The sequence below is a fragment of the Dasypus novemcinctus genome, chromosome 19 (genome assembly GCF_030445035.2).
Source record: "Dasypus novemcinctus isolate mDasNov1 chromosome 19, mDasNov1.1.hap2, whole genome shotgun sequence".
Lineage (NCBI taxonomy): Eukaryota > Metazoa > Chordata > Mammalia > Cingulata > Dasypodidae > Dasypus > Dasypus novemcinctus.
In genome coordinates, this window is record NC_080691.1 from 30,428,413 (window position 1) to 30,451,487 (window position 23,075).

The 23,075-nt window shown below is 43.1% G+C and overlaps 4 protein-coding genes across 4 annotated transcripts in view; 2 read left to right on the forward strand and 2 right to left on the reverse strand.

The window, feature by feature from the left end:
• Positions 1-1,448: 1,448 nt before the first annotated feature.
• Positions 1,449-3,543, reverse strand: TRIAP1 (TP53 regulated inhibitor of apoptosis 1). Its single transcript, XM_004464658.4, has 2 exons — positions 3,322-3,543; positions 1,449-2,347 (listed from the first exon to the last, which is right to left on the reverse strand). The coding sequence occupies exons 1-2, from the start codon at positions 3,526-3,528 to the stop codon at positions 2,264-2,266; spliced, it is 291 nt and encodes a 96-aa protein (XP_004464715.1). The 5' UTR covers positions 3,529-3,543; the 3' UTR covers positions 1,449-2,263.
• Positions 3,544-9,926, forward strand: GATC (glutamyl-tRNA amidotransferase subunit C). Its single transcript, XM_004464659.4, has 3 exons — positions 3,544-3,934; positions 8,165-8,268; positions 9,359-9,926. The coding sequence occupies exons 1-3, from the start codon at positions 3,588-3,590 to the stop codon at positions 9,406-9,408; spliced, it is 501 nt and encodes a 166-aa protein (XP_004464716.2). The 5' UTR covers positions 3,544-3,587; the 3' UTR covers positions 9,409-9,926.
• A 100-nt stretch (positions 9,927-10,026) lies between these two features.
• Positions 10,027-15,960, reverse strand: SRSF9 (serine and arginine rich splicing factor 9). Its single transcript, XM_004464660.4, has 4 exons — positions 15,663-15,960; positions 12,637-12,797; positions 10,960-11,132; positions 10,027-10,531 (listed from the first exon to the last, which is right to left on the reverse strand). Exons 1-4 carry the CDS (start codon positions 15,848-15,850, stop codon positions 10,388-10,390), a joined length of 666 nt encoding a protein of 221 aa, XP_004464717.1. The 5' UTR covers positions 15,851-15,960; the 3' UTR covers positions 10,027-10,387.
• Positions 15,961-16,289: 329 nt separating this feature from the next.
• Positions 16,290-23,075, forward strand: part of DYNLL1 (dynein light chain LC8-type 1) — a 42,254-nt gene continuing 35,468 nt past the window's right edge. Inside the window, exon 1 of the mRNA XM_058281468.2 lies at positions 16,290-16,410. The gene's annotated coding sequence lies outside the window, so the exon portion shown is untranslated. The remainder of the gene's footprint in view (positions 16,411-23,075) is intronic.

Genomic DNA, 23,075 nt, shown 5'->3' on the forward strand with positions numbered 1-23,075 from the left:
CAACCAGAATTTACTCCAGAATACTCCCCAAAGTCAGAGAAAGACTTTTCTCCAAAGGTGTCAAGTCTCACCTTGGTGTCATTTTTTAGCACCCTAAAGGCTGACAGGAGTCAGAAATCTTTGAAGAAATAAATGCAGTGTGATACATACAGTGCTGGCTTTTTTTGTTTCTGGGATTAAAACTATCCTGTAGTCATAAGAATTGTGAGAAGTAGTAGTAGCAACAAAAGCATTCTGAAAGGGCAATTAAGAATTCATGGGTGGGAAGAGGACCTGGCTCAACTGATAGAGCATCCGTCTACCATATGGAGGGTCCAGGGTTCGATTCTCAGGGCCTCCTGACCCATGTGGTAAGCTGGCCCATGTGCAGTGCTGCTGCCATGTGCAAGGAGTGCCCCGCCAATGCAGGGGCATCCCCACATAGGGGTTCTTCATGCACAAGGAGTATGCCCGGCACAGAGAGCCTCCCTACGTGAAAAAAGCGCAGCTGCCCAGGAGTGGCACTGCACACGGAGAACTGACACAGCAAGATGACGCATCAAAAAAAGAGACAGTTTCCCAGTGCTGCGGGGTAATGCAAGCGGATGCAGAACAACATAACAGCAAATGGACACAGCAGACAATGGGGGGGGGGAGGAATAAATAAAATCTTAAAAAAAAAAATTCATGGGAATTGGATGTGCCTCAAGTGATTGAGCTCCCACCTACCACATGGCAGGTCCGGGTTTGGTTCCTGGTGCCTAAAAGAAGACAAGACAACAAGCTGGCGCAGTGAGCTGATGCAACAATGAGGCAAGAACATACACACAGGAAAACATCATGAGAGACAACAAAGTAGGGAACATAGGTGGCTCAAGTGATTAAGAGGTTCCACGTTCAGTTCCTATGTGCCTCCTAAAAAAAAGACCAGCACACAACAAGAAGACCAGCAAATGTAAACAATAAGGGGGTGGGGAGAAATAAATAAATCTGAAAAAATTAAGAGTTCCTTATCAAAATTTAAAATCCTTGAAGTATCTGAGGTTGCTGGATTTGCTTTATGGGGAAGAAGTCAAAATAGGGTGAGGAACAGTTACTCAGGAAAATGTTCCTTTTTTTTTTCCAGAATGGTGATAAAGCAAGGTAGTTAATTAGAATTTTATCCTTTTTAGCCCTGTTAACATGAATAAGGTTAAATACCTAATGCTTAAGTTATGGAGTTATGCCTCAGGAATTCTTAAATCTATTCTGGCAATTAATAAATTTGAACATCCTCACCCCCTCAATTTAAACTGAAGAGGATTGCTCAAGATACTTCCTATAATTTTTCCCAAGAGCCAGGGATTCAGAAGTCAATTTCTGGGCTAGCAGAAGCAGCTTTCACATCAAGCAAACCTTTGAATCAGGAATTCTATGTTGGAGTTAAAAGGTACGAAGTGTTTCATAAAGTACACTGGTCCAGGGGCAAATGACAGAAATTAGATATTATGATTTATTCCACGTTCATGATTATAGATTTTATAGCGAAGGATAAAATAAATCAAACTCTTTACCTCATTTAACAAGATGCAGCATTTTATGATATGTAGGTTGGCTTAATTCACTGACTTGGGTTGGAAGTCGACAAAAACAATTCTTTGCAATTTAGGATCTTCCTTCAAAGTTACTCCAAGTATCTTAATTCCTGAACTACACTGTGAGCTCTGAGATGGTGTTCACTGCAACATTCTTGAAGCTTTCCAGTCAATCCAGCATCTCTTGTTAAGGCAGGGAACTGTTAAAAGCTGTTTTCTTGGCTAACCAGGCCACAGTTTTAATCGTTACTACTATATAAAAAATAAAATTATACTCCCAAGCATTGACACTGTTGTGCCTCCCTGAGAGGAAAGAGAAGTGTTAACCAATTATTTCCACGTACAAAGATGCCAGTATAGTGTACTGAATATAGTTCGTAGTACAACTTAAGAGAGGTTAGGTAACCCTGACCTTCATGACTAGTTCATCATCATTTACATACATGGTATATTTAAAGCTGATGACAGACCAAGTATTGCAACCATAATCCCAAGAAATTATTCAGTTTTAGTATACACAGTTCCTGCAAGATGCCAGGGTAAGTGAGAAATCACTTTACCAGAGCAAAGGGTACAAAGTGAGAGGAAACATCAAGGAGGAAATAAAACTCCTCATCAAATAGATGGCTATCTTTATAGCCTTATTTGACAAAATCCAGAGTCTTCAATTTCCTGATTTGAGTAGTCCCTTTTCAAGGTGACTGTGAAGGTTAAGAAGAGCTTTCAGGTTTTTCTTTGCTGTGGCCCATGAACTCCAGTCCTTCAATAGGAATCTCCTTCTCCTTTATTGCTTTCTGAGGGAAGGAGAAAACACATTATAAACATTTATGTGAAACCTGAGAACCAAACTTTGTAAATAAAATGTGCAAAAGTGAAATCAGACTGGGTTATAAGGCCTCCAAACCATCATGATTCAAACCCCATTCTTTTTTTTTTCCAAACAAATATAAGTGCCATTATGAAGAAATCAATGTAAGACCTGAGAGGGACTGTTAATCTCAGAAGTGAAATTTATAAAGTAGTATCACCACTATATCTTTGTGACAGGCATGGGTTTAATTCTTGTTCCAGGCTTCACTCCTTCTCTGTAAATAGAGCAAAGATAGCAACTACATCCTGGAATTGCCATGAGGATTTTACAAGTTAACTCATTGGAAGTGCTTTGCTCAGTGCTGTTGTTCTTACAGTCAAAGCAGTTTCACTTCCATTGGGCTGGAACAATTTCCTAGTTGCAGCTAGAGACCGATGGAGAAATAAATAGGCCAGTGAAGGAATTATAACAACAAAAGTAATGGGACCGCCATAGTGTCTTGACCAGAGAAGGGCTAACAACTCTCCCATTACCACCACTACCACACACATGCACACAGTAGTGCAAAAGTGCACCACCTGGAAGAGAAGCAAGGAAATTTGATACTAGTGAACTTGAACTAATCACTTCATATCTAATGGTGTGAGTTTTCCATCTATAAAATGGGAATAACTTGGTCCACTTTGCAACTTTAGGATGAACTCCAAATGAACGAAGAGATGTTACCGTGCTTCATAAAAGGTTACGCATTGCATAAATATTTAACTTCCTCATTCAGACAGATACTCCGGGGCCTTGGTGGTGGCAGTAAGTGAGGGGCTCCTGCCACTAGCCTCTTTACGGCTTTTTTCCATCTTGTCAGTCCCAAGCCCCGGAAAATGAGGTGCATGTTGCGTGGGACACCGCAGAGAGATGGCGCCTGGGAATCCAGGAGTGAGGGCCCGAGCCGCGTCTCACCTGAACACACTGCTGGTAACGCTTGAAGAGGTCGGTGCAAGGGTCCCCGGAGCCGTCCCTCTTGAGGAACTTCTCGGCAAACCAGCGATTAAAGCACTGATCGTACTCGCGTTTCATGTCAGTGCATGCCTCCCCCACGCTATTCATGGCGGCAGCGGCAGCGGAGGAGGCGGCGGCGGTAGTGGCAGCGGCGCACTCTGATGTCATCACTCTTAGGAGCGTCGCTTGGCGTTAAGGGCGCACTACGCCAGCCCAGAAGGAAGGAAATGTGGGCGCGGGCGGTGCGGCCGTGCCTTCGGTCCCCGCTGAGGTGGCGCCGGGGCTTCACCTCCCAGGCTGGTCCTCAGGTAAGGGCTGGGGGCATCCAGGCAGGTGAGGAAGCCGACCGGAAGACGGAGCAGATCCCACCCGTGACCTACGGTCCCCGCCTCATCCCCCAAGGATGTGGCCGAGTCACACCCGAGGTGATCGAGCACCTGGAGCGCCTGGCGCTTGTGGACTTCGGCAGCCAGGAGGCCGTGACGCGGTTGGAGAAAGCCATCACCTTTGCCGACCGGCTCCGCGCCGTGGACACGGACGGAGTGGAGCCCATGGAGTCGGTACTAGAGGATAGGTAAATCGTGGCGGCGGGCCCTGAAACCTTGACTGTGGCGCCTTCGTAGGTCTTTACGTTGGCGAATAGCTTCCCCACTTCGCAGAGGGAGAAGGAGCCTTAGCGGCATTAAAAAACTTGCCCACGTTACTTATTAAGTAGTTTTACTTTCCCCCTTGTTCCCTATGGACCCTGCCACTCCCCTTAAAATTCTCTAGCATACGGAATTTCGGTTTGGGGTAATAAGTTTGGTAACAGATATTGGTGATGGTCGCAGAACATTCTGAATGTTATTAATGCCACTTAATTGTACATTTAAAAATGGTTAAAATGACCAAGTGTTACAACAAAAGCCAAACTTAATCAAGACCCTACCTAATAGAATCCCTGCCTACCACTTGGACACACTGTTCTTCTCGTTCGCTACCCTCCAGCCACACTGTTCTCCTTATTGTTTCTCCAGCTTGCCAGTTTCATTCCTTCTGTAGAATTATTGCACTTGCTATTACCTTTTTCGTGGACCATCTGCCCCCATGTCTTTACATTGCTGTCTCCTTGGCTTTCAGATCTCAGGCTCTATTCTCAGAGAAGCCTCTCCTGACTATTCCAAGTCCCCTTTTTCCTTCCAGTCCCTAACTCTTTATCCTGAGTTTTCTTCTGAAAGTTTTCTTGGTTAGTTTGGATGTTAGCTCGTGAGATTTGTTTACTGCTGAATTCCTGTCTCAGAATTTTAAATGTACATATACTCTGTGTATATGTAAATGTACATATACTCTTTAAATGTACATATACAACCGTTCCCTTTGGAATCACTGGTGAAAATGTGTCAAGATGCTTGCACAAAGGTGTACATTGCAAAATTGTTTATAATACAAGACAGAACAAAAACCCACAAAACAAAAACCCAGAAACAGCCTAAGTGTTTCTGGCTAAATAAATCAAATTTCTTACAGCTAAGTTCATCATCATACAACAGAATATTAGGCAGTTGTTAAAAAAGTGAAATAAAGGTATGTGCTGAGGGGAGTGGGTGTAGCTCAGTTGGTTGAGTGCCTGCTTCCCAAATACAAAGTCCGGGGTTCATTCCCCAGTGCCTCCTAAAAGCAAACAATAAAAAACAAAACACAAAGTAAAATTATATGTGCTTATATGGAGAGATTATTAATGAATAAAAAAAGCAAAGTGCAGAACACTGATTATCATTCCTCCTTTATGTATAATCCATTTCATATATTCTGGCATATGCATTAAGATATTTTTGTTGTTTTCCCTTAAAGAGTATGCAAAAAACCTGAGTCCTTGGAATCCTTTCTCTACTTTGCAATCTGATGCTCAGGTATTGAGAAATTAACCAATTTGCTGAAAGTTACACCGTGTTTCAAAACAGAAATTTGGTGTTACTCCCCTACCAAAGCCCTTCAAGAAGTTTCCCTGCATTTTTCAGGATAAAGGCAAAAGTTGCAGGGCAACATCTACCCTAGTTCTTGACCACCTCTCCAAGTGCGCCAACCTCAGGATTGCCTCAAGCTCTTTCCTGCCTAAAATTCTGGACATTGCCCTTACCTCCACCTTCTCTCTTTTGCCTACTTAACTTCCTTCTTATCTCAACTGTTACTTCCTCAAAGAAGTCTTCATTCTTTCATGCTGAGTCAGGTTCCGTTTCAGGACATTGAGGCTCTCATGGTGTTCAAGGTAACTGTAGTTTTACAGGTACTTACACATCTATTTGAGTAGTAGTTGATTCTCTGCCTCCCTCTCTGCCACTTGACCAAGTTCCTGGAAACGTGTTTTTGCTCAGGTTCTCAGTGTCTAGCACTGCTTAGACACCAGTAAATGTTGAATGTTCTTTATTGATTTCTTTGGGAAAGGAGGGAATAGAGGAATCAATTTCCCAACTCATCTAGAGTATAACTAAGGAATTATAATCATTACTCAGGAAGAACTTGAGGAAAAGATGAAGAGGAATTTCAGTCTGGTGGCAAAAATCACAACTTGGCAGTCAGTGATCCACACTCTTTCCATAAATTTAGGATCCAGTATGTTTAAATGATTCCACTTTCATCATGTGACAAAGAAACAAAATTAGTGGCAGTATGTCTCATCAGTCAGTCCAAAGGCCAAGAGGAGCACATAAGTAGTCACTTCTATCTCTGTACTGCCACAGCACCTTCCATGTCCTTGTACATATTTTCCAGTTCCTGGTTAAGTGAGTGTACATTTTAGAGGATGGGGATTTCTAACTCACAGTAGAAGCCTTTCTCAATCAGGGTTCCTCATCTGAATCACAACACACAGACTGGAGGGACTTCTTTATTTTCCCAAGCATAATACCTAAATGCTACGTAAGATGCATAGGAAAACTTACTTTAAAAAGTGATTTCTTAGGGAATTTGGACAAAATTCTCTTGTGAAAGCCATATTGAGAAAGATAGGGTGTGAGATAGACATCGTCAATGAATCACTAATTGGCAGACACCTGAAGAATTCATCTGGTCCTGTTCTGGTATTCTACAAATGATTCTGAGACTGAAAAGTTTCTTGCCAAGTGAGAGGTCTGCTTAGAGTGCCACCGTCACAGAAACCCTGAGTTATCAAATCAGTAACCTATGATTAAGAAAACAGAGATGAGGGTCTGTTCTAGAAATAACTCCGTCATAAATAGTAAGTGGAAATGTGTGGAATTCAAAGGGGTACAATCTTCCATGTCTCATTTACATAGGAAACCTTATTACCAAATGAGAGTGAAAAAATCAGTTGCTGTTAGCTCTAACATTGGGAAGCAATAGCTTGTAGTGGTGGTTGTCAAAATCTCCCAGTGCCCATTTAACAATTAGCAACCTTTAATCTGTAGGAGCACTGAAGGTTACCCAAAGCAGGTTTGAGGCAAGGACATATGCACACATCAGGTGATGGTGGAGTCTAAGGTGCACCCAGGCACTCTCTTTCTAAGCATCTGCTGCTCAGCACCCACTTTTTAAAAAAATCTTTATTTCTTCCCACCCTTTTGTTTTTCGCTTGCTGTGTCTATTCTTCTTCCTTGTCTCTTAAGGAGGCACTGGGAGCAGAACCTGGGAACTCTGATGTGGAAGGAAGGTGCCCAATCACTTGAACCACCTGTGCTCCCTGCTTTGTTGTGCCTGTCATTGTTTTTCATCCCTGCTGTCTCTTGTTGCATCATCTTGTTGGACCAGCTTGTCATGCCTGTCCATCGCATCAGCTCGCTCTCTTCTTTAGGAGGGACTGGGAACATCTGCTCCTTGCTTTGTTGTCTCATGTTTTTTCTTGTGTCTCTTGTTGGGTCATCTTGCTGTGCCTGCCCATTGCACCAGCTTGCTCTCTTCTTTAGGAGGCACCAGGATCTGAACCAGCAACCTTCTACGTGGTAGATGGGAGTCCAGCACCCACCTTTTAATGCCTTGAGAATGCAGGCACAAGTATTATCAGATCTTATTTTGTAGCATCTGTTTCATTTAATCTTTCCAACAACCCTATGTAGCATTCTACAAATCAAGCTGAAACATAGAAAGGATAACTTTTCACTCATACTATGTGTGGCACTGGGATTTGAATTCAGGTGTGACTCAGGACCCTAAGCTCTTAGCCATCTTGTTATACTGCCCAACATTTATACAAATTCCAGAAATCCCAATGGTTATTACCTTTGAGTGGTACAATTATGGACAATTTTTTTATTTCTAGTTTTTTAGAGTATCTATAGTTATTTGGCCTACTGTTTGATCATCTCTTCTGCCTTTGAGAAGTAACCATAAGTGAAAAATGTTGCTCCCTTGTTCTCCCATTCTTTTTTTAAGATTTCTCTCCCCCGCCCGCCCCGGTTGTCTGTTCTCTGTGTCTATTTGCTGTGTCTTCTTTGTCCGCTTCTGTTGTTGTCAGCTGCACGGGAATCTGTGTTTATTTTTGTTGCGTCATCTCTGTGTGTGTGCGGCACCATTCCTGGGCAGGCTGCACTTTCTTTCGTGCTGGGCAGCTCTCCTTATGGGGCACACTCCTTGTGCATGGGGCTCCCCTACACAGGGGACACCCTTGTGGCACGGCACTCCTTGCGCATATCAGCACTGCCCATGGGCCAGCTCCACACGGGTCAAGGAGGTCCAGGGTTTGAACCGCAGACCTCCCATGTGGAAGACGGACGCCCTAATCACTGGGCCAAGAACGCTTCCCTGTTCTCCCATTCTTGACCTTCTCCTACCATGTCTGAGATTGCTAACCTTGAACTTCTGGGCTTTGTAGATGCCTGTATCTGAGAGCTGATAATGTGGTAGAGGGCAACTGTGCTGAAGAACTTCTGCAAAACTCCCATCGGGTCACAGAGGAGTATTTTGTGGCCCCCCCAGGTATGTGTTGGCCAGATGAACTAAGGAATAATAAATATAGGTACTGAGGACCCAATGAACAAGGTGAAAATCCTTTGAAAAGTATAATGTGTGTATAGATGTGACAGCATTGAGGTAGCAGTAGAGCCCAGGGGTCACACTTACCTTTAGAGCCAGCAGGTAACAGAAATAAGTAGAGCTGTACTGGGGGTGGGGGAAAGGGAAGATGTAAGGTGGCTTGGTGCTCAAGCTTTGCCTAATAGGGCAGCTGGCACTCACTGCTACTCATTCACGACCAGGCAGAGATCCTGAACATCTGGCATTTTGTGTGCTATTTCCAAAATTTTAAGAATTGACAGCTAATTAAAAATAAATAAAAATAAATACATACCATGCAGGCCAAATAAAACATAACTATAGTAAGTATAGTGTTTTAAATGGATGCTTCCTAGTCCCTTCAGGCATTGAAAACTCCAGACCCTTGGGCTGGTCATAACTGTTTTTGTCAACTTTTCAGACAGGGTAGGACTCAAAGTTGCTGCAGGTGGGATGAAATCCCCTCAGGGGAAAGCCACTCAGTCTCCATATACAAACTTCAGCTCTGCTCAGCTCAGTTACCACTTTGATGAAGACAAACTAATTAAAGGAAAGCTCTGGTTGCAGCAAGGGTGAGAAGGAAAGCTAGAGTTTGTGAGCTAATAGTGCCTCTAACTCACTAAATGACCACAGTTAACAGTGGAGAGAAAACTTTATAATCTCCCCATCTTATCCCAATACTTGTGGCTCCTTCAGCAGACAAGTGCAATGATCATATATAAATTTCCTCTCTGAAAACTTTCCTTCAGACTTTGCTTCTTGGGACAAACTTAGTTGACAGTCTTTTCTTCCATTTATATAACTAATTAGCCTGACTCTCTCCCTTATTGAAAAGTGTGCATTAGTTTGGCTTTACTTGTAACTATTTGTGATTCTTTCAGATACTCATATAGAAAAACAGGATAGTAGCTATGCTTATTTTCCTTACTTTCCATCTCTAAGTGATTAGTTAACCTAGTAGAGCAGCAGCCTAGAGCAGCAGCCTTGGCTATTAAGTTTTTTTGTTTCCAAACAGGTAATATCGCTTTGCCAAAGTTGGATGAAGAGCTCTTCCCACATGGCTGAGTAACTATTCTGGGAAGGGAATAATTGGTTATTTTTTAGTAAATGACTGTTCTGAAGACAAAATTGGGAAAGATCTGGTCAGAGCAAGGCGATGAGTTTTATGGAAATAAAAAGCACTGTCAGCTTCCCAGAAAATGGATCAAGTATTCACTTATAGACCTATCTGCTAAGGAAGATCTTCCCTCTTCATCTCTCCCCACCTCTCCCCCAAAGACTATTAAACTGCATTTATGTGATGTAACATAATTTAGAGATTTTTCTAACCAAACTGCCAAAGTTGGTTTTGGCTAAGAACTTATCACTTACCAGTGATCTATTGTGCAGCTGTCTACCAAAAAAGGACTCTTTTCTTCCCACTCCCTTCCCCTATCTGCTGTGCTTCCTTAAAGTCAGCTTAATTTACAAGATTGGCCTTAAATTTTAAAACAATCTTGAACCTGCCCTTGGGTTTGAAGTTTTCAAACCATAACCAGACCATCTATCTTTATACCTGAATAAAGTTATCCAGCCCTGCTCTACACTAATTGGTTACATGTTTCTACTACAACTCAGTTTTTTAAAAATCAGTGTACCTGTTTGGTGAAATCTATGAACTTTAATCAAGGACCACCACACGTGTCAATTACTAAACGTTTAAAATATATTTCTAAACAGAATGAGCCGACTCAGTCACAGTTTCTGCTAATTTCCATAGCAGAGCAATCCACAAAGACACAGACAGCACTGATTTTTTTCCCATAATCAGGGGTGAAAAATATACAACTTGTTTCTGAACCAAAACCACAATTTCAGCAGTTTAAAATGTTTAACTGCTACTATGGCCCTGGTAGAAATTATGTAGGTTTTTTCCTTTAAAAAAAAAAAAAAAAAATTAAAAAAATTTCCTAAGACACTAAATCATCAATCTGGAATGTAGACTCTGAGCACAAAGCAGCTCAGTTCACACTAAAAAATAAAGAAAAAATTCCCATCACTTGTCTCAGTAGGGCCTGAAAGGGGAGAAGTAGTGTGGGGAACCCCTGCTTTGGTATGGAGAGTCACGGCCCCTTGATCCAGATCGAGACCGTGAGTAGCCATAGCTGGTGCTTCTCTCTGGATAAACTCGGATGTAGGAAGTTTCACCCTGAAATTCAAACAAAAGAAAGAAAAAATAAGAGCCAGAAAAGTAAACCAACATGGCTGCCTAACAATATGAGGATGACCTATAGAACTCAGCTTGGGTCCAGAGGAGGAATAGCCATAAAGGTTAGATTCATGGAGGGACACTGCAGACTGAGCCATTTGTGAAAGGGGCAGTACCACAGAACAGTTCACATTATGAAAGACTGTACCAGCATTCTGTCAGTTAATGTTACCATGACTTCTCTCTGTATGATCCTGTAGGGGGGCTCAGGCATGGTGAATTCCTTGACTTTATCCACTAAAGATAGATCTTTAATGGTAATGTGAGGACATTAAGTGACAAATGCATGGCCTGTTGCTAGTTCTACTGGGACAGATTCAGGTGGGATGACCTGGGTACAACCTGCTCAACAGAAGGTATGGACCCACCTCATGAGAGCGGAATTTGGTGTCATCCAGTTTACGCAGGGCATATTCCATGTCTTCTTTTCTGAGATATTCAACCATCCCCATTCCATCCTTCTGCACATCTGCATAACAGACATCCCCAGCCTCTCGCATGTGATCCTTCAGGTCCTGCCAGCTGCCTGATGGAGGAAGTCCTAGGCACAGAGAGAACATGAGAGGCCACACCCTTCAGCCAGGTTAACTACCCTGTCAAGAGCAGTAATGCCTATACTCCCTTCTCCATCAATCACCACTTTTAAATCCTGAGGTCCCCCAAATCAAAAACCTTAAGAGACATGAAACCAGAGAAGAGTAGGAGGTATGTATGATAAACCACCTTGAGAAACTGATCCTAATCTTTCAGAGACCAATTCTTTCCAATAGAGCAAGAAATCCCAAAATAGGTTCAGTATCTCTGAGAATCATAGCCTCTGTCTCTCTTAATACCATACTCATACTTAATACCAAACTCACAAAACTTTAAGCCCCAATTGATTATGAAATTTATGAATACTATTTATTTCTTGCCTGACCAGGTTCGCAGGACATGGGAATTTTGAAACCAGTCAATGAAATAGCCAAAGTTTAGTTGAAGGTTAACAACACAACAAAGTCTAAAAAAAGTTTTTGTTTCTACGAATGGCTGTTTGATAAACTAGACATAGTATACCTGTTAAAGATCATCAACATTCTTCATACAGTGAGGGGAAAGGTAAGACTCAGACGCTAAAACTAGTTGGGAATCATACAACCCTACCTTATGTCATGAAAGGGAAATGTGCTCCTGCTCTCAAAGGCTGTGTTTACCGCTCACAGCTCTGGACTGCAGCCATTTCCTAATAGATTTCTAAGCAGGATTTCAGAGCAGCATGGAGAGAAAAAAAAATATGTATGACATCCTAAAGGAGGGAACAGTTCTGGGGTTAAAAAAATTACAAAGGGACACAAAATGATGGATATTGAGTATCAATTTTAAGCACCATGGATTGTTTTTTTAAGAGTGACAATGACATCTAAAAAGGAGCCAGTCTCCTTAATTCAGTTCACTCTACCCGGGTCCTAAAATTTCACCCTGTGACATACAGAAGGCCTTTACCAGTGTGCTGATACTTCGAAAATATGCATGAACTAATTGCAGGGCTTAGCATTTCATCACTTGTCGACACCAGATATTTCATTCTCTACTTTGCCATGTAATTCCCATTACTCTTAAGTTGGCCTTTTTTTTTTTTCCTTTTTATAATTTTACCAAAACCACAACAATATCTGGCCTTTTCCAGGATCCAGGGTTGTTCAGATCTCGCTCCTAAAATGTCTTTCCAGCAAGTCTAATGCCAATTAGACTTGCTGGAATAAAATGCCATGCCAGAATAAAAATGTCTTTACAATTCTAAAGAAAGGGGTTTTGCCATCGTATTCTCTCTCACCACTAGAAAACTCCTTTATAAGCAGCATGTTTATGTTCCATCAAGGCTGCACTACCACGATGACCTGCCTCAATGGCAAGACAGGGCAAGGCTTCAGACTCACTGTGTATAGTCAATTCGAAAGAAAGACCCACTGATTCTATGCACTGAAAAATAAAAGCTAACATTTCTTGGAGGCCAGACTCTGCTCTAAGTGTTTTACATATACCATCTCAGTTTGAAAGGAACATACCTGAAACAAGAACTCGGAAATCAGATCTTCTTGTGGGAGGCCCATTCCTCCCACCACGGGGCCATCCGCCCCGACCTCCGTAAGTCCTGGGAAACTCCACACGAAGCCGACACTGGCCATAATCATAACCATTCCTTCCATAAATTGCATCCTCGGCATCTCTGCAAAGAAAAGTTTGGAGTTACTGCTGATGAGGAGGCTGGCGGATTTCTCAGTGATAGGCTTGAATAATAATTATAGGAAAGAATCCTAGAGGGAGATAAAACAAACCAGAATCCTGATATGCTACTGCTTTGGTTTGAAGACTTTTTATCATACTGGAATTAAAAGTATACCATTATCACACAGGATTTTCTAAGATTGATATGATACTGAAAGGGTGACTAGGTCACTTATAAAAAAGGCTAATTCAGAAAGAAAGAAAAATAGTAGACGATTTCACCAATAAATCAGTGTTTCTCTAACCTTGGTGAAGTTTCTGAACATGTACACCATACATGAGCCCCTTATTCTCTCCACGAGGCCTAGCTAGTACCATAAAGTCTACAGAAAGAAAAACCCCATTAAAGAAGTGACTTGCAGCAGAGCGGGTGGTAGCTCAGAGGTTGAACGTCTGCTTTGTGTGAATTGAACCAGGGTTCAATTCCTGGGAACTCCTTTTAAAAAAAGTGAATTACGTATTTTTAAATGGTTAAAATGGCAAGTTTTACATTATATATATTTTTCACAATAAAAAATAAGGCTCAAAAGACAGGTATGCAAATGAATGTTTTATAAGGAATATGGTACTTTTTCAAGTATACGTTTTCTATAGGATCAGAGGACTAAAATTGTCAAAACCACTCTGTTCTGCGTGAGGAAGTATACTGTAGTTCTATTTATTTATGTATTGTTTTTGTATTAGTTTTCCAACTTTCCTATAAGTTATCTTATTTTAAAACAAGTTAAAAAACATTATCTGGGCACAATTTCACTAAAGGAGGTAAATATACAATAAATTTACTTTAAGCCTTTCCTAGGAGTCTGGGACAGTTAGGAATGCCAAAATAATTCTCCAGTATTAGATGGGCAAAGAATGGGATCAGAGGGAAGAGATGTGGCTCAAACGGATGAGCGCCTGCTTCCCACACGGGAGGTCCAGGGTTTGATCCCCAGTACCTCCTAAAAACAAACAAACTAAAAACCAACTCAGGGGAGACAATGTGCCTCAGTGGTTGAGCACCGGCTTCCCACATATGAGATCCTAGGTTCAATCCCCAGCCCCAGGAACCTTAAAAAAAAAAAAAATGGGATCAGGGTTTAGGTGGACTAACAGAGCCGAAGATATGCTGCTCAGGGCATCACTGAGTGTCACAGAAACAATCCCTTCTAAAGATTCTGTCACAAGACTAAAAGCAACAAGGACCATATCCAGTACAACCCTGGCTATATTTATAATGCAGTAGGGGAGAGGCAGAACTGCTAGAATTTAAGAGCCAGGGGTTCTAATCATATTTCTGCTATTTACTAGTAGCTGTCTCTGGGTAGGTTTTTTATGATGCTTTTACATCTCTAAATGTAATATATCTATCTTACAGGGTTATTGTAAGGATTAAATAAGACAGTATGTGCACAGCACTTTGCTTGAAACTTGGCACCTAATAATATGAAAAGACAGCTTTTCTCTTATGAAAGGAATGAGGGAAGAATAGACAACGTAGCATATCATACAGCAAGTTTGTATGTTTGGGGCAGAACAGTCTGGTTCAAATCCTACCTTGATCCCTTATAGCCTAACTTTTACCAACAACTTTCTGATCCCTGTTATCCTTATCTGTAAAATGTAATTAACAGTTCCTACCGTTGTTATTGAAAAGGCTAAATACTACACAGCATGGTACTTGACATATAGCAATTTCAAGAAACACATTGACATTGTTTGTTAATAATTAATAGAGGTGCAGCCTTCTACAGTTTAAGTATAAAAAAATGTCTATTTCCATTTCTGAGGCAAAAGCCAAGACAGTAGCAATGAGCTAGGTCAGTCTTGAGCTATCACAGCCTCGCGGTGTTTCCTGCCTCCCTCTCCTCACATGCTCTCCAAGTCCAAAACCACCACCACAGCCGCTAGGCAAGACACTAAAGACAGTACTACCAGAGAGGCCCGCCGGGCGCAGGCTGGTTAAAGGGTTCCTGGGACAGTGCCGGAAAACAAGAGGCTGTTCCCATTTACCCCGAATGCAGAGACCAATACAACAGAGTAGCTTCTAAGAACCGCCAACTGCAGTTTTGAAAGTTCCTGGGCCTTTTCCGGCCTCAGGGCCGACAATGCTGACAATCACAAAGACCCTTTTGAGCCGGTTTAGGGGTTGACAGCTTCCAAATCCCATGGCCCGAATAGCATCTAGCGGTGCCTCCCTCATTAGAGGGGGGCGTGAAATCAGGGACCCCCTCAGGCTGTTTCATAAGTTTTTCCAAATCCCCGATCCCATTCTAAGTTCGAACCCCTGGCCTTGTGGAGCGGGGGTCGGGGGGGGGGGGCATGCGGAAGGAGATCAGTACCATCACAGAGACCCCTTTAAGACCCCCAGGGCAGCCACATCCCAGCAGTCTGTTCCCCCCAACGGTGAGTTCTGGCTGGGGGAGGGGTGGCAGGGAGCGCGCCTGGCGATGTCTGCTCTTCACGGAGTCTCCTCGGCCCGTTTAGGGGCCCAGCTTTTCTCAGCCGTGGGGCCGCTTCCCCGCGAAGGGCGCCTCCCCACCGCGGGGCAGTGGTAATTTGTTCCGTCTCCGAGGCCGGTTTGGGCGGGCTTGGGCCCTCCAAAGGCCCAGCTTTTGTGTTCTTGAGTAAAGTAGAATAGCAATAATAATAAAGGAAGTGACGGAGCCAAGGCCGGCCTGAGCCTGTGGTGAGCGGGGGGCCTCATCCCCACTCGGGGGCGCTGTGAGGGGTCTGCGCTGAGGGGGGAGGGGAGACCTCTGAGGGGGAGGGGAGTCAAGGAGCCGGGGCCGGGGCCGCGGGCGGGCGGGCGGGATGGAGGCCTCACCGGGGGTCCTCGAAGCGCACGAAGGCGAAGGGCACGAGGCCGTGCCGGTTCTTGAGCTCGATCTCGCGGATGCGGCCGTACTTGTAGAACAAGTCCTCCAGGTCCTTCTCGCGCACGTCGGTCGGAAGGTTTCCCACGTAGATGCGCCCGTCGCCCTCACCGCCGCGTTCGTCTGCCCAGCCCGACATCCGCACCTCCCGACGCCGCGGGCCCGCCGCAGCCCACGTCGCCGCCGCCGCCGCCTCAGCCCGGGTTCCCCCGCAGCGTCCCCGCAGACTCGGAGGCGCTCAGACGCACTGCATTGTGGGAACGTGGAGCGGAAGCGAAGGGGTCGGAGGAGGCAAAAGAAATCCTCTTAAAGGGGAAGCGACTGCGGCGATTGCGCGTGCGCGCTGGCCGGCACCTCCACGGATGCTGGCGGTCGCTGGGGTTTAAAAGGGAGGGTGTGAAGCCGAGCGATTTGACTTCAGTTCACGCACGCGAGTCTTTATCCAGCTGCGTTCACTTGGGCAAGTGACTTGGGCTCCCTGGGTCTCCGTGTCCCTCGGTAGCGCTGCCCGCCTCACAGGCTTTTGTGAGCTTTCACGCAGGTGACGCGGTAGTGCCGCGGCCCGGCCCCGCGGGCAGTTCTTTGAGTAGCGGGCGCTTGAGGGAAGGAATCATCCGGGGCGGTAGGCTGACCCCGTAGCGGCTCGGACGAGTCCCCAGCGGCTGGGCTGGGCTGGGCTGTCGCGGCCTTCGGCCTCAGGTCAGTAGTTCTCTGGGCCACGCTGTCCCGCTTTTACAGTTTATTAAATTTGCCTATTAAGCCTGAGATGGATGCAATGGCTTGAGCTTGGAGTTTATCGAAGACAGGGAGGAAGTAAAGAATCATAACTATCATTAGTGCTTCCCACGATCTGTGCTTTTAATCCTCCCCCAGGATGGAAACCAGGTCTTGTAGTGGGGGGCTAGGATTCGAATTCAGAGAACCATGCTCTAACCTGTGGGCTGAGCCCTTCAGAAGCTCAGCCTGATGATCCTCGGATATGGGTCCACAAATCAGACTCCCACGTTGGCACCTTTCCTCATTCCCATCCCATATTGCAAAGCATTGAACCTTTGGCATGTTTATAAAATGAGTTCTTACATCGGAAGTCTTAATTTAAATACGAATATTAGCAATATTAAATGTAGTATCTAGGTGGTGGGTGTATGGATATTCACTCTACCTTTTTTTCAATCTTTCTGTATGTTTGAGCATTTTTGTAATAAAATGTCAGAAGAAGTGAAGCTTGTTAAAAACAAGCCCCATTAATGCTAACAATAGCAAGTGAATAAAAACCAAATTCTTTATCAAAAGTTAGTTGATTTCTATTTATACCACCTCTGAGCCTTTAAAAATCAAAATGAGTGAAAAGTAGGCACCCGGACATAATTACCGTGTGTAAGAAGTTATAACTTATGAATAAGGAAGTTCACTGCATTGTGTACAATTAAAAAATTAAACTCCTGACAGAAAAGGTGTAGCTAAACCCTTTAATGACATCGAAATATTATACAATTATTAAATAATGTATTGAAGGATATTAAAGGTATGCTAATCTAATTATAATATAAAATGAATTTTAAATGGTGTTTTATGTATACACGTATTTGTATAAGTGTATATTCTGAAGGAATTAAACTGACTGACACCAGATGTCTCTAAAGAATGGAATTGTGGGAACTTTCACTTTAGATGTCATACATTCCTGTAAAGTTGAAGATTGAGACCGCAGCTGTGTTTCATTTAATATTCTGAAAAGATGAAAAAGGAAATAAAATTTTATCTGATTGTTATCCCAGTTCTATACAGAGGAAATACAGATAAATATAGATAGATAGATAGATAGATATTTTTTGCTTGTAACAAAAAAAGCATAGAATAATCTGGATGTTTATGAGGATTATCTCTTGATGGCAATGATTCCTATATTTTTATGTATGCTTTTCTGTATTTATTAAATTGTCTTCAGTGAGCACGTACTACTTTTATAAATGGAATAAAACACAATAAATTATTTCTAAAATAAAACAAACTCAGAACTGTCTGTTGTATTCTGGGTATGTAAACCTTCTAGCTGTTTTCTGCTAGGCTTCAGAAGGCAGCCAGGAAAGAGCCCTGGCCAAATATGATGTTGTCTAAGTGCAGCCTTATAAGGAATTTATATAACCTTAAGGCATCCTAAAGTTCAGTCATTTTTTGAGGTGTTCTTAAGTGTATTAACACCATCCTGAGTCCTACCACTCCTAAGGGATTGTTGTCTTGAAAGACAGTTTTTTAAAATGTTTTTTAAAGACAATTGGACTGTCCCCTAGGGAGAGAGGTGGAGTCAGCCGAGTGACGTAATAGGACTCTGGATGGAAGACTGCTTGCAAATAGAACGATTCAGCTTGTATTGTGCAAAGTCCTTCAGCATGCAATCCCCAAAGGGTCTCAGTTCCCTAGCTCAGAAAACTGCTGTGCCCAGATGTGGGGATGTGGCCAGTACAAGCCTTCCTGGATTAGAAGGAGCATAACTAAATTGTTATTAGGCATTTATGACCATCCCTGGAAACAAAGATGGACTTTGTTGCAGAGAGCCCAGGTTAGAACACAAATGGGGCCAAAATTATGACTTCATGCTCAAGGGGCCCATAGGCTTCATTCTCTTCTAAGGCCACAGACCCTAGGCAGGGAGACCCTGCTGAGCTTTTGTTCTTCTAGTTTTAGCCTCACTGAGCGCATACTTTAGTTTAGGCACTGTTTGTGGCCCGGGGCATGTCCTCAAGGTACTAGTCATTTAGAGTACACTTAGCCATTTAGAGTACAGTTGTGATAAGGGTAAACTACTGTGAGACCATATTAGATAGCCACCTAACCCATGGAAATTCCAAGGAGGGCTTCCTGGAGATGTGTAGATTGAGGATCAGTAGGAGTTGACCAGGGGGAGAAAGGGAAGGGCATTTCAGGCAAAAAACCCAGATAGAAGAGGGCACCGCAGACCAGGAGAAATCCCCACTACCGTATATTGTGACTGGGGCAAGGAGTATAAGTAGCGAAGAGGAGGGAGAAGCTGGGGCCAGGGTTTGCAAGGTCTACTAAGCTACATTATGAAGTCTGGGCTCCCTGATGAGGGCACTGAGTAGCCACGGAATGGTTTTAAGGAGTTAGAATGTGATGAGTCCCTCCCAATAGGGAGTGGCAGCTAAAGGGGTTGGAGATATAGAATAGGGGAGAAGACTGAGAGCCAACTTGGCTAGCGGGCAGCTGCTAGATAGTGGGGGAAGGAAAGGGAGAATGAGAGATGTGGCAGCAGCTAATGGTAACAGTAAGGAGGGGAGAAGGAGAGATAATAAAGGGTCATTTAGGAAGCTTTGCTGTGTCATTGCATTGTAACTCCTCTCCTGTGACCTTATGGACCCTTCCATTAAAAATCTATGTTATTCATTAATGATTCTAGAGTTTGATTCTTGTTTTCAAGGGGGGATATGACAGTGTGCTCAGGTTAACCTAAAGGTGAGTATAGGGTGAGAACAGGAATGGCCCCACATGACTTGCAGGTTACCCCAGGAAGTAGCAGGGTGAAATGGAAGGGGGGACAGGAAAGGATGCTGGGAGACCAAGTGAGAGATGTCAGTGGCCTGATGTAATGTGACATGATGTGGTGGAGATGGAAGGTATTAAGGAGATAAGAGACCCCAAGCAGATGGATTCGACCTGGGGGTGGCAAAAGGAGGTGGAGTCCAGTTTGATTCCTATGTTCCTGGCTTAGGGAACTGTTGAGCAAGGGTACATTCTGAGATACAGAATAAAGTAGAAAGAGCTGATATGCAGAGGTAGGAAGAGGTTAAGTTCAGATATGTGTAGAGGAGAAAGAAGGAAGGCGAGGTGGCTCTTGACTCAATATACAATCTCCATTGTATACAGATTTCCAGTGCATGACCTAACGATGGTGAATGACATTGGAATCCTCAGATACATTGGTCACGACTGCCCTTCCTATGAATAGAAACCTTCACTTAAAACGTGGGGGAGCTCAATATTCATCATTCCCAATATGCTGGTAAAAATGGCACCAGGGGAGCAGGTGTAGCTTGTGGTTGAGTGCCTGCTTCCCATGTATGAGGTCCTGGGTTCAATCCCCTGTACCTACTTAAAAAAAAAAAAAGAATGGCACCAGTGGTCTGTACTCAGATTGAAAGAATCCTTGGACCCTGACTGACCTAAAAAGAGTGAAAAAGTGAATGCCCTTCCCAAAGTGAGCCACTTATTCCCTACCAATGGGGCAGTTCCCAATAAAAGAGAAATAAAACAACTCTCAGGGATAAGCACATTCTGCAAACCTGACCATCTGGTTTTCTCCCTTCCCCTATGACATCAGTCCCCTTTGGCATCCCAGTAAAATGAACTTTGTCAGGTTCAATCAGGAGTTTCTCACAGTCCCTGGCCTCTGGGAGCAGAAGATGAGTGATGGGGAGAAAGACCAGCAGTGGGAAAAGAAGTCATCCCAGAGAAACTGGTCCAGACTGGCAGGGAGAGCTGTGAGCGGGATTACTGTGGGATTTGTTCCTAGTCATAGCACCCTAGGAATTTTGAAGTATCTTTCGCCGCTCTATGTGTATGATCGGGTAAAAAAAACAAACAGAAAAAGCCATGTTCTTTGGAGCTACACGAGAACTGAGACATGGAGAGGAGGAAGGGAAAAAACAACAGATTTGGGGAGAGTTTGGAATGGGGAAGCAGAGAGCTTTAGGAAAGCAAGTGCCATGTGTGGGAGGATGAGAAAAAGAAAAAGGATAGGGAAAGATCATTTCAAGAAAATTTGCTGTGTGTTGTGAATATAATTCCCCTTTGGAGTTTTCTTAAGAAATTGCAGAAAATCTTTACATTGTTTTTCAATTATTTTTGGATATTGAACTGATGTTATTTTTAATATGGCTAGACAAGTGGGAACACAAGGGCCTGGTCTTGTTGAGGTACATTCGAAGGTGAAGATATTGGGTTTGTAGCAGCTTTGTTATTTTATTTTTGCCAATTTTCTATATTCTTAGATGGAACCCTCATAGTTTTTTTGTGTTTTTTTTTTTTTTAAAGATTTATTTATTTATTTAATTTCCCCCCCTCCCCTGGTTGTCTGTTCTTGGTGTCTATTTGCTGCGTCTTGTTTCTTTGTCCGCTTCTGTTGTCGTCAGCGGCACGGGAAGTGTGGGCGGCGCCATTTCTGGGCAGGCTGCTCTTTCTTTTCACGCTGGGCGGCTTTCCTCACGGGCACACTCCTTGCGCGTGGGGCTCCCCCACGCGGGGGACACCCTTGCGTGGCACGGCACTCCTTGCGCGCATCAGCACTGCGCCTGGCCAGCTCCACACAGGTCAAGGAGGCCCAGGGGTTTGAACCGTGGACCTCCCATATGGTAGACGGACGCCCTAACCACTGGGCCAAAGTCCGTTTCCCATTTTGTGTTTTTTTAACAAATCATTTTTACTAATACATATTAATAAAGCATACAACTCATCCAAAGTGTACAATCACTGGTGTTTGGTATAATCACATAGTTGTGCACTCATCACTTCAATCATTATTATAGCATTTTCATTATTTCAATAACAATAATAACAGACAAACAAAAAAGAAAATTCTTTATCTCTCCATCTCTCTTATGTTTTCCTTGCTGTACAAAACTGCTATTTCTGGCTATTCTTGTACAATTATTTATTTATCTATTATGCAGTTTGTTTTTTAAGAGCTTAGGTTTTTATTTATTTTATTTTATTTTTTATTTGTTTCTCTCCCCTTCCCCCCCCACCCCAGTTGTCTCCTTTCTGTGTCCATTTGCTGTGTGTTCTTCTGTGTCTGCTTGTATTCTTGTCAGCGGCACAGGGAATCTGTGTCTCTTTTTGTTGCATCATCTTGCTGCATCAGCTCTGCATGTGTGCGGTGCCACTCCTGGGCAGGCTGCGCTTTTTTTGCACTGGGTGGCTCTCCTTACAGGGCACACTCCTTGCACATGGGGCTCCCCTATGCGGGGGACACCCCTGCGTGGCATGACACTCCTTGCGTGCATCAGCACTGCACATGAGCCAGCTCATCACATGGGTCAGGAGGCCCTGGGTTTGAACCCTGGACCTCCCATGTGGTAGGCAGATGCTCTGTCCGTTGAGCCAAATCTGCTTCCCATATTATGCAGTTTTATTGAGATAAACTCACATACCATATGATCTATCCAAAGTGTACAATCAGTGACAGTACAATCACAGTGTTGTGCATTCATTTTCACAAAAAATTTTAGAATTATTTCATTACTCCAAAAGAAAAACTCCACACCCCTTAGCATGCTTTCCCTAGCCCTACCTAACCACTGATCAAATTTCAACTTTATAAATTGATTTATATTTACATTTTATGTAAATGGAATCATACAATATGTTATACATATTTAATTCATAGTAACTCAGTCATACAGTATTTGTCCTTTTGTGCCTGGCTTGCTTCACTCAGCATAATGTCTTCCAGGTTCATCCATGTTGTCAAATGCTTTACAACTTCATTTCTTCTTATAGCTGCATAATATTCCATCGTGTGACTACACCACAGTGTGTTTATCCATTAAGATTGATGGACACCTTTGTTGTTCTCATTTTTTGGCAGTTGTGAATAACACCTCTATGAACATTGGTGTGCAGATGTCTGCTTGTGTCACTGCTCTCAGTTCTTCTGGATATATACCCCAGTAGTAGTATTGCAGGGTCATGTGCCAAGTCTATATTCAACTTGTTTAGGAACTTCCAAACAATCCTCCACAGTGGTTGAACCTTTCTTCATTCCCACTGACAATGAATAAGTGTTCCTATCTCTCCATATCTTCTCCAACACTTGTTAATAGTTCTCTGTCTTTTTAATAGTAGCTATTCTGATAGGTGTGAAATGATATCTCATTGTCGTTTTGATTTGCATTTCCCTAATTGTTAGTGATGTTGAGCATTTCTCACTTGTATTTCTTCTTTGGACAAATGTCTACTCAAGTTTTTTGCCCATTGTTTAATTGAGTCGTTTGTCTTTTTATTGTTGAGTTGAAACATCTCTTTATATGTCCTGGATATTAAACCCTTATTGGATATGTGATTTTCAAATATTTTCTCCCAGTGAGTTGGCTGCCTTTTAAACCTTTGACAAAGTCCTTTGAGGTGCAAAAGTGTTTAATTTTGAGGAGGTCCCATTTATCTATTTTTTCTTTTGTTGCATGTACTTTGGGAGTAAGGTCCAAGAAACCCATCACCTACCACAAGATCTTGAAGATGTTTTCCTACATTTTCTTCTAGTAGTTTTATAGTCCTGGCTTTTATATTTAAGTCTTTAATCCATTTTGAGTTGATTCTTGTATAGGGAATGAGATAGGGGTCCTCTTTCATTC

Coding starts and splice junctions, on each gene's coding strand:
- TRIAP1 (XM_004464658.4), bottom strand. CDS start 3,528: ATGACATCAGAGTGCGCCGCTGCCACTACCGCCGCCGCCTCCTCCGCT. Junction 2,348..3,321: donor GTTACCAGCAGTGTGTTCAG/GTGAGACGCGGC, acceptor TCCTTCCCTCAG/AAAGCAATAAAGGAGAAGGA.
- GATC (XM_004464659.4), top strand. CDS start 3,588: ATGTGGGCGCGGGCGGTGCGGCCGTGCCTTCGGTCCCCGCTGAGGTGG. Junction 3,935..8,164: donor GAGTCGGTACTAGAGGATAG/GTAAATCGTGGC, acceptor TGGGCTTTGTAG/ATGCCTGTATCTGAGAGCTG. Junction 8,269..9,358: donor GTATTTTGTGGCCCCCCCAG/GTATGTGTTGGC, acceptor GTTTCCAAACAG/GTAATATCGCTTTGCCAAAG.
- SRSF9 (XM_004464660.4), bottom strand. CDS start 15,850: ATGTCGGGCTGGGCAGACGAACGCGGCGGTGAGGGCGACGGGCGCATC. Junction 12,798..15,662: donor GTGCGCTTCGAGGACCCCCG/GTGAGGCCTCCA, acceptor TTTTCTTTGCAG/AGATGCCGAGGATGCAATTT. Junction 11,133..12,636: donor TTTCCGAGTTCTTGTTTCAG/GTATGTTCCTTT, acceptor CTCTGTGCCTAG/GACTTCCTCCATCAGGCAGC.